General features: G+C 39.8%; 1 protein-coding gene across 1 annotated transcript in view; it reads right to left on the bottom strand.

The window, feature by feature from the left end:
- Positions 1-13,132, bottom strand: part of pcdh9 (protocadherin 9) — a gene marked incomplete at both ends in the record, with an annotated part of 186,534 nt that overhangs the window by 136,498 nt on the left and 36,904 nt on the right. The window contains one exon of the mRNA XM_079216910.1: positions 517-618. Coding sequence (XP_079073036.1) covers positions 517-618 — 102 coding nt within the window. The remainder of the gene's footprint in view (positions 1-516; positions 619-13,132) is intronic.

Genomic DNA, 13,132 nt, shown 5'->3' with positions numbered 1-13,132 from the left:
TTGATATACTGTAGTTGATAACAGAGACGAAGAAAAACTGACATCATTAAGATTCACCAGTGTGCAAGCAAACCTCCTCCAACCCCCAGATGACTATCAAGCACTGTGTTTTCTAAGCATGGAGGTAATGAGACAAATACGTATTACTCAAGTAAAAATGGCATGAATATTAGCATCGCATTAGGTACTGAATTTAATGATGTTGTGAGTACAATGTGTCACAGTAACTATGAGGCATAACATACTTAAACATTATATAGGAAAGATGGAGAAGCTATGAAAAGAGAGGAGTATTGTTTCAGTGCAGTGTCTAATGCAGAATCATGCCTCAATATCGAGTTATGAATGAGAAAATGATCCTGAATCTAACAAGTCAAAACTGAGCTTAACATGCCAGCGCGTGGGATGGTGAAGTAAATTGCTGTACAACATAATTTGAGTTTATTAAAAGTAATGACTTGTGTTAAGTGAAGCTGTGGTGATCATTTAGTGAGAAATGGGACCATCAGTACTCACTAAAGGGGTGCAAGGGGTCCAATATTCAGGGTTCAGCTCGGCTCGCGGACGGAGGTCCAGATATTCAGGGTTCAGTTCAGTTCGGGCGCGTGTTAATGTTCCCTTCAAGATTGGAAGAAAAAGTATGTTAGTGCTTGCTTAGCTTTTGTTTGTTTGTCATTTGTGGATGAAGTCTTGTCAGTTCCAACAGCTCACAAACACAATGGTTATTATCACTCTGGTGCCAAGAAAAGTAAACGTTTAATATGTTATTAAACCTGCTTAACTGCCCTCAAATGAGCATGTACTGTCTTTACTGTCTTTTCATTGAATAAAGATATACCATTAGCAAAAAATCATTATCCATAATGACTATTCGCTGGAGAGCGATTAAAACATGCCAATTCAACATTCCACAGCACATTTCCGTAAAGAAAAAAGAGCAACTTAAAATGAAGAGCAACTTATATTCCAAATGAGGTTAGAATCCAGTTTTCCATGCCCTGTGGCCCAAATGACAGGCCAGTGGAATAGACTGTATCTGCTGGGCCCCATGAGGTCTATGATGTATACTGTAATTATCTGCTGATTTTCAAAATGGCTGTGTGTAATGAGGCTATGCTGCATGAAGCCCCAGGCATAAATCACTGTCTTTAACTGACTTCCAGATGACCAACAACAACACGAAGCAGAGAGAAAGGAGGGAATGGGTTATCTAGGCGGCAACGCGGTATACTGTAGCATCCGACGTGTGCTTCTTATCAGCAAAGGCCATATTGTAAGCCGAACTTGCACTTTAAGACAGTTTTCGGTCCCCTAAAAATAGTGCATTTATTCCCAGTCATGTATCCGTTTACAGCGTGTCTACCAAGATATCAACTGCGTGCAGCTTTATTTTACTATGCAACACAGGTGGAGACTTTTTACTGATTCTGTGTTTGGCTCCGCTATGTTGAATGGCACCATGCCAGTCAATCTGTCAGACTGTCTGCTGTCACTGGCATGAAAGTGTTTCGATCGTCTGACTCACAAACACAAACATAAACAAATAAGCAACCACCAACTCCACGACAAGATAGGAGTATTACTGGACCATATGAATAATTGGGTTGATGGCAACATACCCTTCAATTCAACCGGATACAACAGCATAATCTCTTGTACTCACAAATAATAATGTAATAAATAATAAAGACAACGGCCAGTGCAACGGCTAATTGGCATTTGGATTTTGGATTTTGAAGATACAATTGGAAATTAACACTATGCCAAATTTGGTGAATGTTTTTCTAAGCCATGTGTCATAGTCAGGCGGCAAAACACTCGAATTGTGTTGATTAATTGCTGGTATTACTTAAAATGTATATGTTCAAAATCAAACTTGCTATGCCTAAAATGTGCTAAAACAGAATTTTTCACAACAGTCCCCCTCCCAAATTCTTCCAATTATTGGAGGAACTTGAGGAAAATAGGTGAAAGAGGTGCAAAGCAATACATAGAGCTGTTATCTCACTATGCATGGTCATAATATATTCCACTTGTCTGTCGATCTAATTGATATCAATCTATCTCCATAAACAGCTCAGAATGTGTGTGATTAGTTATTAGTACCTAGCCGTTTATCACCAGTGGGATAAATGACAGTGAGGAGAAGTGAGAGTTGGCAACATTATAATTAATAATTGTTTCCTGCACAATGTCAGAGTGATCCTTGTAATACTGTCAAAGCTGACATAAAAAATAAGGCACATTAATAAAACAGATTATTAATATGGATTGACTGCTGGCAGTTACATGAGGTTCCAGTAACTTTCCATGAGGTGAAATGGCAAAAGTAGAATGTTTTGGATCAAAATGTTGCAGTGAAAGAAAAACGGATGATTAAAGTTATGGTCTACTTTTTAAATATTCTGCCGTGCTTCCATCTTCTCTCTTTATTGCCCTAAAATTCCCATTTAAATTGATATTTGGACTTAATATGAACTGTCGGGCAACTAAATGTATTTAAACATATAAAAGTTTGGCCCAAATCAAACTGCTGAATGGTAAATAGTGGTGTAGGTAAATTGGTCTCTTCGGGGTGAAATTGATTTGGTTTCCAATTTAATTGAAGTGCTACAGAGGCTGAAGGGACTGCTGAGGGTGGCATGACTGATGGAGAGTCCCACATTGAAAGTACTCCAGAAATGTCTCAACAAAGTCACAACTATTTGCTGTCTTGGCTCCTCAATGGTGGAATAAGCTCCCCATTGACATCAGGACAGCAGAAAGTCTCTATATCTTCCGTCGCAAACTAAAAACACATCTTTTTTTGACTACACCTTGAATAAGGAAAGTAGCACAGTAGTAACACTTAAATCATACTCACTTATAGCACTTTTTAGTTTGACTTTATTGAAGAAATTGTACGTTCTTGATTCTTGTTGTTCTGAGTTTGTACTCATGGTTGAATGCACTTATTGTAAGTTGCTTTGGATAAAAGCGTCAGCTGAATGAAATGTAATGTAAAATGTATAGGGGCCGTTGAGGGGACAGGTGCATTACAAATGGAGAACAACATGAGAGTGAAATTGAACCAGCAGCTCATCATAATGCAGCCTGAACAGCCTGTGGCTACTGACTTCTGGTAATTGTGTGGCTAGAGGCATGTTGCATCTCTGCTACAGTGGACTAGGGGTTGAGGAATTCAGTTTCAGATGGTGAGTGGGACTGACTTTTGTCACGGCTAGCTTACAACTCAACAGTCTGGACATAAAATCCCCCTCCCAAAAATAAGCAGATTTTGTCCTCTGTGGGAGATGATGCACACTTGTGAATATATGCCACCTTATACTTGTGTGGGAGGATATACAGTAACACGTTTGCTTACTGTGTTGTTCATGTCCCTGAGAAACCGTTGCTTAATTCAAGAACAGGTTCAATTATATTAGAAAAAGAGCCACTCAGGACTGGCGGTGCACAGCAGGGATAGGAGGATGACATCCACCAGCCATTCCCTGACATCTCCAGAGGGTTCTGACACTTCCACAGATCTCATTTCACACATCCCAGTGCACAATTTGGTGGATGACAGTCATTCGCGCCACAAACACATTAACACACGAATACATACTGTCGTAAAATATTTAAAAGATGTATTGCATGTGTAGGTGTGATTAGCTGAGCGATACAAGCTAAAAAATCCACAAGAAAACCTTTCCACCTTCATATTTCTACCTGCTACACCTGTGCTGGGTTACTGGAGCACATTCCAGCAGGCACTGGGCAAGAGACTAGGTACACACTGGGAATGTTGGCACTCTGTTTCAGGGCTAGCACACATCGATAGACAATGTTATCCATGTCTATGGGTAATTTAGAGTTTGCAGTTCTGTTAAAATGCTAGTCATTGAACTGTGGTAGGAAAGTGGAGCACATGAAACACAAATTGATTCAAACCCAGAAACCCTTCGCTGTGAAATGACAGTTTAAACCACCGAGCCACCATCATACATGCTGCACCTCCCTTTCAGACGGAGCACAGTCAAGTTCATAGTGAGTCACCAAATTACCAAATGAGCATAAGTAGGAAACACTCTCCGACCATGTGTCTTTGTCAGCACAAAGCTCAGCCATGTGCCATCATGAAATTAGAGCTCTGGGTGTTCATGCCAAATTGAGTCTAGTTCTATTACCTCTGTGTCCCGAAATTGTTTCCCATAGATGAGTGTCTTCTCAAAACTCGAAGCATTTGTACTGCAGCACATGTAGGACATGTTGATGGCTGTTTGTTCGGGAGGGAATCAATGACAATTTTGATGAGATTTAGCTGGTGTAAGTATGGAGGACAAATACGGTCACTGGAAGTTGCTTTAAACAAAAAGAATATTGCAAATGAAAGTATATGTAAAATAAGTCTTACAAATCGGTAGCTGTAAAAGGTAATCTGTTTCGCAAGCAATTAGTGTTGCTTCGGATCCCATTGGTGACCCTGAAGAAGAGGAACTTTTATGAGCAACATGTAAAGGTGAAAATAACAACATCCTGCTGAAAGTCGCAGTGGGCTCGTGAAGCTGCTCTGTTGAACGTGTTTGTACACTGTGAGCTGAGAAGATGACTTTCATTAGGGGGATAAAATACACTTTAATCAGCTTTACCATTAGTCTACCTCTGCCAAGCCCTCCCAGTCACAGCAGTCCTTTAGTTCTACTTAATTACCTTAGAGATACCACTGTATGCACTCTTCCTTGACATCACAGGACAACATTCATTTCTCAACAAGTGCTGTGCGAGTGTGTGTCCTGCTAAGAATAGAACATGATGTTTATCTTGTGACTAGTGGTAAGGCTCCAGAGGGGAAAGAAACGATACATGGCGTGTTGTTTGGATGACTTCTCTCAGCTCTTCGATCATTACTCATTTACTTAGCCATTCATGTATGAATTAATCACATCAGTATGTTGAGACAATAGGTATGTTACAATTTAAAACGTTTTTAATTAAATGGAGTAGAGTCGTCTGAACAGATATTGTACAAGAAAGTTCACGTTCAATCACAGCATCATCTGACTTGTCTCTGGAAATGACCCAATATAGGTTAATATATTAAGGCTTAATCGCCCTGAGCTGGCACGGTTGTCTCTTAAAGCTAAAATGAGCCCATAAAGGGTTCCTGTGTGGGGAATCTTCCTCTGGACATCAGACGGAGATCAGCTGAGCAGAAACCGTTAAACCAAATCATTTTGCTGTTGGGTTTTTCATTTTATTTCCTTTTTTACATTTTGCCCTATGGACAACTGAGGTAGGTGTTGAGGATTGTGTCGCTTACATGCAAGGAAGTTCTCAATGCAAAGGAAAAAATGAAATGAAGGGAAGGAAATTGGGGATGATTAAAAAATGTGAGCGCACAAGAGAGTATTCATTTTAAGCTGTTGAGATGGCTGGGCGAGAAAATCTGTGATTATTATTCTTTTATTTGCAAAGCTATGCTGCGATTGGCCCTTGCTTTGGTGGTGGCGTTAAACTTTATGTCTATGGGTCCCAGTGTTAAGCCCATTTCCACGCTCCCCATTCCACACACTAAGTATTGACATTCCATTTAGGTTGACGACAGCGAGGAGGGTATTTTATGATGGAAATGTAATGGAAATGCATGCAACGGGTATTGCTGTTAAAAATATCACCCAATTACAAGGACATCTTTGCATAGTTGCAGAGTTAAGAGGGTGTGCATGATGCACCTCTGCTTTGTATACAAAGAAGAAAGGGAGAGGAATTCATCTCAGCCCTCCGCCCCTCAACTCCCTCTGCTGCATTAAAACACATACAATTAGAATATTCTATAATGAAAAATGTATATATAGAGCTTAGGTTGGATATGATGATTAATTACACAAGTTTGAAAGTGCCCCTGCTACAACGAAATTAACGCAGACACAACGTCTTAAGTGTGTTCGGCGAGGGGGGAAAAAATAAATGTGATACTGCGGATTGTTAACATGGTTATTCAATGAAGGTGCTTTGTGAGCGAATGGAAAACAAATTAGGTTAAAGTCTTGTGACAAGATAAATAAAGCCTTGATCAATTAAGTGGTTGAAAAAGATGGCCGTCCGGCACTCAATGGGGGCAGTCCTGCTGTTACAGTTTCATTCTTGAGCCACAGAGAAGCATCGATTCTCCCTGGCACCCTGTCCTTGTCATTACTGTCGATGCTGAGGCCAGCCCAGACCATTCTCAACAACCGCTAATGGCTTAAAGGAATTGAGCCGGGCTTGTAGCAGAATTCTAATAAGCACATTGTATGAATTTGGTGTGCAGGGCCGGGGAGGCAGACCGCTGCAGGTTGTTTCAGAGAACACAGCGAATGCATTAAGAAAAGTAGAGATAATACAGCGATGAGATCACACCAGCTGGAGGGCAATTAGGGCCAGGGGGCATTAAGTTCCCACTTCCTACCCCACTACTTCCACCCGCCCTATAGGACCACACCGACCTTCGAACTCGGCCTTCATTTCGAACACCTGTAAGGTTTCATGACTTGCAAAGTTGTGACACTATTGCTGTGACAAAGTGTCTCCAGGAGCACATTCTGCCGTGCAGACACACAAAGTGGAAACAATGCTCCTAAACGCTGTTGTGGCTGGTACCAACTCTCTGCCATTACTGCACAATTGGAACTAAGAGGCTGAAAGGAGACTGAGGCAATAGAGATGCCAGTTTTTTTCTGATGAAACGGCTTGCAATAGTAATAATTGTAACCTGAATTAACAAACATTTCATCTGGTTAAAAAGTGGTTTGCTATCAAAAAACCAAACAAATATGTGTCATTCAAGTTCAGAGATAACTTTTTTTCTCTTTCTTTCCTTTTTTTCCCCTTTGCCCTTCAAATATTCTGTGAGAGCGCCTTTCAACCTCCAAGTTAAGAACTTCATCTCACTGGGGGTCTTGTCTGAGCTTCTGGCCTCAGAATAGTTACCCAGGGAGTTCTCCCCGAAGGAGCCACGTACAAAAAGAGAAGAACATTCTTACAGAGCAGCATTTTTCCCTGAGATCAGTTGGGTTTCTAGTGGTCGGTCTGTTGAGCACTTTTCTGACCTTCATTTTATTCTGCAAACAGTAGTTCTTGCTCCCTCCTCTTGAGAAAACAGCATTTTTTGGGATAGTTAAACAGCAGGCATAACTTAAACTGATCTATGGCCTTTTATGGCTTGTGCTTTTCCAAGTTATCCCTCTTGTGACTGGTATTTCATTCCACATGCTGAGACAAGTTTTAAGTGCAAAATAATATTGAATCCAGTATGTCCTTTATATTATCATGAGGTTTTCTGCGTCTCTGGCCATGGACAATATGCATTTCTAAAAATGTTAAACTATCTGCTCTCTTTTAGAGCACTGAGTCATTGTGAGTGTTGAAAAACAAGCAAAGAATATGTTAATTAATCTACTGTAAAACTAAAACTACTACATCCTCCAAAATTAAAGTAGTTAAAGTTCAACATAAACAAGAAGGGAAGACAGGGGATCTGATAGAATCCAGTAAGAGAAAGATTGATAGAAACAAAACACTCTGTTTTATAGTCAGAGAAGCCAGTGACAGTTGTTTTACACAGCTCCACAACCATACCTACACTACACAGACATTTTCTGTCTGTCTTCTGTACGTCTCTATCCGTCTGCTTCCGTCTTTGTTTCTCCATCTAGTCAAAAGCTCTTTGTTCATTCGGGAACTGCTGCTCTGCTACAAAAGAGCTCAGCGAATTTAAGAAGCCGTTGCAGTAAGAGGGCTGTGTTTAAGTCAACTGAGCGTTCACCCTTGAGGCTGAGAAGTACTTTTAACCATATAGGTCCAATTTACAAGGCCTGCAGACCCACTCCACGAGGATAAATGTAAGAATTAAAAGTAGCCTGCATCCGTAGTATTCACTTTGTGAGTACAGGTTACAATGCAAACGGCTGTTGTCTGCCATAATGTGTGAGCTACATACAACGTGAGACATTATTCTGTAACCTCCTGCACTGAGCGCATTCAATTTCTTCCTTCCTTGAAAAACACTGACAAACAAGATCATGTCCTGTACTGCCTTCAGGTGGGAAACAATGTACAAACTGACTGGCAACTTTTGTTTTTCTGCGCCAACTTTTGGGATTTTTTTAGGAACAATATAGCTCTAAGGACGGCACTGTCGGTTCATGCCGCTTTATTCCAGTTGGAAGTAAGCCGACAGGCTTTTAAAACCTCAATTTAGAGCTAACCGATGAGCTAACTAAACTGATAAAGCATAAAAGAAGACTTCATTGTTAATCGCATACAACATCTTAACGTAGTATCGCCTGTGCTACTCACTCGTATCCATGTTTTAATGAGTGGCTCAGGAGAACATGATACTCAGAACAAATCAGCAAACTGTGAACTGCCAAGAGGCCAAAATGTTCCACAACGTTCTGCAGGTTGTTCTGTGTGGTTACCAGCTGAAGTCTGACATAATGTTCTCTGTGTATTACTGGATGCATAAAACGTTACACATCTCCTTAACAGTCCTCTATCCTCAATGAAGAGACATAACAAACATTATTGAAGCCGGTGAACTCTGTTGAATGTCCCCTTACTATGTTGTACTTTTTCATAAAAGCTCACCTCTCCCTCTCAAAGAACAAATGTATCAAATCCTGAAATGGTAATAATATCGCTGTAAAATGTACGAGTGGAAGCAGTTGTTTTGTTCTGCTTTTTTGTTTCTTTCTTATCAAACACTAGCAGTCACAGTTGGGTGCTGAATGTAAGGCGGGTTTCCACATGGCTCCAACAAAAGCCTCACCATAAGACACTGATAGCCAATTAAATATTCATCAATTGGTTGAAACGATTCATAGATGTGTGTCTGTCAGCTTGTCAGCAATGCTGCCTGAGAATGTTTATGTTAGAGAGCGTTACAGCTGACAGAGTGAGAAAATACTCATATTTGTCAGCACTTTAAATATTGTGGGACGAGTATAATGGGCATAGGAGACCTTCTTTTCTTTATTTTCAGTTTCAGTTTTTCAGTGGATTTAACACAAGAGCAACCTAGAAGTCATTATGGTCATGTGTGAGGTTATTTACTGTCTAAAAAATGTGAAACCCTACGGTAGTAATGTGAACACTAAACATTGTACACTGCATAGTTCCAGAATGTATATTTTTCTATTAGTCGAGTTGGGTGCGTGAGTAGTGGGTCTGAGAAAAAGCTGTTTCATTTCACACTCACTGATCAAAACATGACATTTCTGTAGACTTATACCAACAGAATAAGAAGAAGCTGAGTGCACAAGTTAAAATTATTAAGTATATTGAATGAACAGGAGCTGTGAAGAGTTGTCATTGGCCTAGAGATGTGTGCCTAACGTACAATGTCTGTCAGCCATATTTTCTGTCATCAAGCTATCCAAACCCTTTTCAAAAAGTACCACACTTAGGACAAAATTACCATCCATACATTTATTTTTCTTGCCTTGGGTTAGGTAAAATGATGTTCATCTGTGCAGTGGATTGTAATAATTATTTCCTCATATCTTGGATTGAAACAGAGCCCCACAGCTTTGGGGGAAATGAATGAATATTGTATAGTTTTATTTCTATGTTTGTTGGTCCTCGAGGACGACAGTGTCTGTAGATTTCTGATTAATGTACACTTAAGTTGGAAATCATATTTCTAACAATGTTTACTGGTTGAGAAGCAAAACTGTATGCCTTCACAAAATTGAGCAAAAGTAGAGTAATCCAGATTGGAAACATGACTGCATTGTGTATGCTGTATGCAGAACGTTTTCTGTGACGACATCAAAGTAACGTTAGATGACATGGAGGTACTGGTATTTTTCCAAGCTTCCATTTTGAATTGAACTGAACTGATTTACGTTGCTCTCAATGGTCTCCACAAGATGTTTTGGATACAGCGAGCTTCTAAACAAGCAGTAAAAAAAGGAAAAAACAATTTGAGATGGACCGTGTGCTTGCTGTTGTGCTTTCAAATGAGACACTGAGGGGTTCATTATCCTTGCTGATGTAAACATCTCTCTCAAGACTCCACCTGTATTTGAACATAAGGTACTGTAGTTACCGTAAATCATTTGGGAGGAAAGCCTTCCCTTTTATTTAGCTGTGTCAACATCCAATGCATCTCAAGTTGGTGGGGATGAACTTTATGTGTTTGTTACATAAGTTGCACCATTAATGTGGAATGCACATTGCGAAAGCCCCTCGAGATCAATTTCTAAAGATGGTTTGCGGTCGTTCTCATACATCTTTATTATCAGTCGTATTGGCTTCCACACAGTGTTTCTGTCTCTGAATATGAAGTCAAGCACAGTGAATCCAGTGCTTGCAGGGGAAACAGGGGACAGCTAGCTAGACGGCGGACACATTTGCATGCAAACAATCCTTATTAGTCACGCTGAAGTGACGTTATTTCACCCAGTAACCCAGTTTGCATGCATCATTTGATAGCCATGTTACTTTATTCAGCGGGCTGAGATTCAATTAGATCCAACCTGCATCATCCTAAAAATCGGATTAAAAAAAGCTGTGATTGTCTGACAATCAGCGATGTTTAGGTAAATTAATTCCATTGTTCCGTGAATCCTGAAGCTTATCTTATCTAAAATATCATATTGAGGTGAAATATACTAATTACAGTCACTGCATAGTGTGTGATGTGTTTTCAGCCAGATTATTGTGTGCTTGTTAATGTACTGAATGTAAACTAGAGATGTAGCACTGCACCGTAAACACAGTATTTGTTGATGTACACTTGAAATAAATGGTTAAATGTTAGCTTTTTTTAGTCATGTTATCGCAGGTCCATAATCCTCACACGATGCCATTTGAAAGCTCGGAGTAGATGCACTTAATTCTGTCTCTGCTATTTCTCCTTTTGCTGCAAAATAGAGTACAGTCGCATTAACAAATGTTATCATAACAGAAATGCTGCAGCTGGAATCAAACAATGACTAAGCAGAAGATGAGATAAGGGGGAACGATGTAACGTCCTGTTATAACCTTTGAGGCTACTTTAAGATATTGAAGAATTGTACATATCACAGATAAGTATCTTGTTAACCATCCTCCAGGGTTTGAATGTCAAATATACCACATGTACTGTAATTAAACACTTTCTTATATCAAAGGAGCATCTGCCAGCTTCATCTGTGTGTTGCAGTGAGCCTTCTCCTCATGAATATGTAAATCAAAAGTGAACCTGAAAAAATAATAACAATAATCTACCTAAAGCCGGGGGCCAAAACCAGCCGGTAATAAATCATAAAGCGATAAGAAATAATATTAGATTCAAATGAGTCAACAGTAGCGCCACATGAGGTCATCCACAATTAATAACGCAAAGACGTCAGATGTTATCTGCTCTGGCCAATCTCTAATGTCGGGGAATTAGATGAAGTCAAGTGTGACAGCCAAGCTAATGTTCCAGATAGATTATCTTCAGTGTAGCGTTGGCTAACTCAATGGTTCCTGTCAGTGTCACCAAGGTTTACAACTCTCGGAAACTTGCAGGATTTTGAGGATCTAGGGCAGGGGTATTCAATTAACATTCAGCGAGGTCCAGTTAGAGAGAATGTCCTCATGCTGAGGTCCGGAACATCACAATAATGTCTCATTTTTTTTCTTTGCTCTATGATTTAGTTCCATATGTATTGAAGTAGCCTAAAAAAATGATATAAAAGAAATAATAAAAGAAATACATAACAGAAATCTTAGAATAACGTACCTAATTTTGGAAAAATGTACTTAACTGAATTCATTAAATTCAGGTGTGAAGTGATTCAGGTGTGAAGTGATGTCATTTAAAAAAGCCAAGATATCCATATTCTTCTAATCTTCTAAAAAGAGACATTTGTGTGCAGGGACTTTATGTGTGGTTATGGAAACACTTGTTTCAGCTGTATTGTCCTCTCTGTTGACAGCATTGTTGGAGAGTAAATCAATGTGTAAGGATCATATTTTGCTCAAAAGATTAGTGCTTTGTTTCGTAGTGCCGCTTCACATTGCAGCTTTCAATAATCGCTAGGGCCTATGATCATGAGACACACTGGTTTTGAACTGTCCTTGTCAACAATAAACATAAAATAGTCTGTCCATTCTTGGTCAACGGCTCTGGTTAAGCTGTCCACATTTCCCTTTTTTGAGCACGCATATGAAATAACTCCACATCCGTTTCCAACTGTTGGGTCTCTTTCCCCGTCTTCCCCCGTGTGTGTGAATATCGCACTCGAGTCGAGGGTGACACTTATCGGAACACACATATGTGACATTGCATGTAATGTCCGGGTGTTTCCTGGACCGCTGAACGAGTGCTGCAAAGGCGAGAAAAGCTGCTGTTTTAAATAGAAACCTCAAAATGTAATAATTCTCAATTATCTATCGGTTAGAGGTCCAGGGTACAGAGACAACGGCATCTGGGTCCGGACTCAGACCTATTAGTGACCTCTGACCTAGGGGTTCACAGGGAGAAATGGAAGTGAGAGGAAAACAATTTAGTAAGTCAGCAGTGCTGCAGATGACTTCCTTGAGCACAGTATTATCACTGTGAGGGTGTCATGGCGGATTTGCGTTGAAAAGAGAGACGCAAATATGTTTTTGATTAAGTTGAAACTGCAAAAGCGGTTTGATATTTCTGAAGTTTTGGAAGGATCTAAAAACATACTTTGTGGGTCATAACTTTCAATGAAGTTCACTTCCTCTTTCAAAAGCTTGATCTCTCTTCAGCTCCACACAGCGAACACATTTTGAATTGCTGGTCAGGGAAAAATACAGTTGGATGTTTAACAGAGGTTCTCTTGATATTACAGTATTGATTTGGCTTTATACTTTAGACAAATTTCTTATGGCCTAAAGGTAACAAGAGAAAATATAAGTGAAAGAAACCACAGATCCAAGTTCTCAAGGCCTTTGGGAAGAAATTAAGTTCAGTTTGACTTTAAAAGGGCTGTTAGATGGAAGGCTGGATGTGATTTTGCCATCAACCTTTCACTTGTTCCACAATCTGCTTTTGCAATAAATTCTAAAAGCTGCAGGTCTCTGGCTCTCCCTCTGTTCTGTGTCGTAAAGCTGTTTTCATTGCAGTGAATGCGATCCAGCATATTATCCATGAAATCCAACCCTGGAG

The sequence above is a fragment of the Taurulus bubalis genome (genome assembly GCF_910589615.1).
Source record: "Taurulus bubalis genome assembly, chromosome: 4".
Lineage (NCBI taxonomy): Eukaryota > Metazoa > Chordata > Actinopteri > Perciformes > Cottidae > Taurulus > Taurulus bubalis.
The sequence above is the reverse complement of the archived record's forward strand: the minus strand, read 5'-3'. Positions and strand labels throughout refer to the sequence as shown.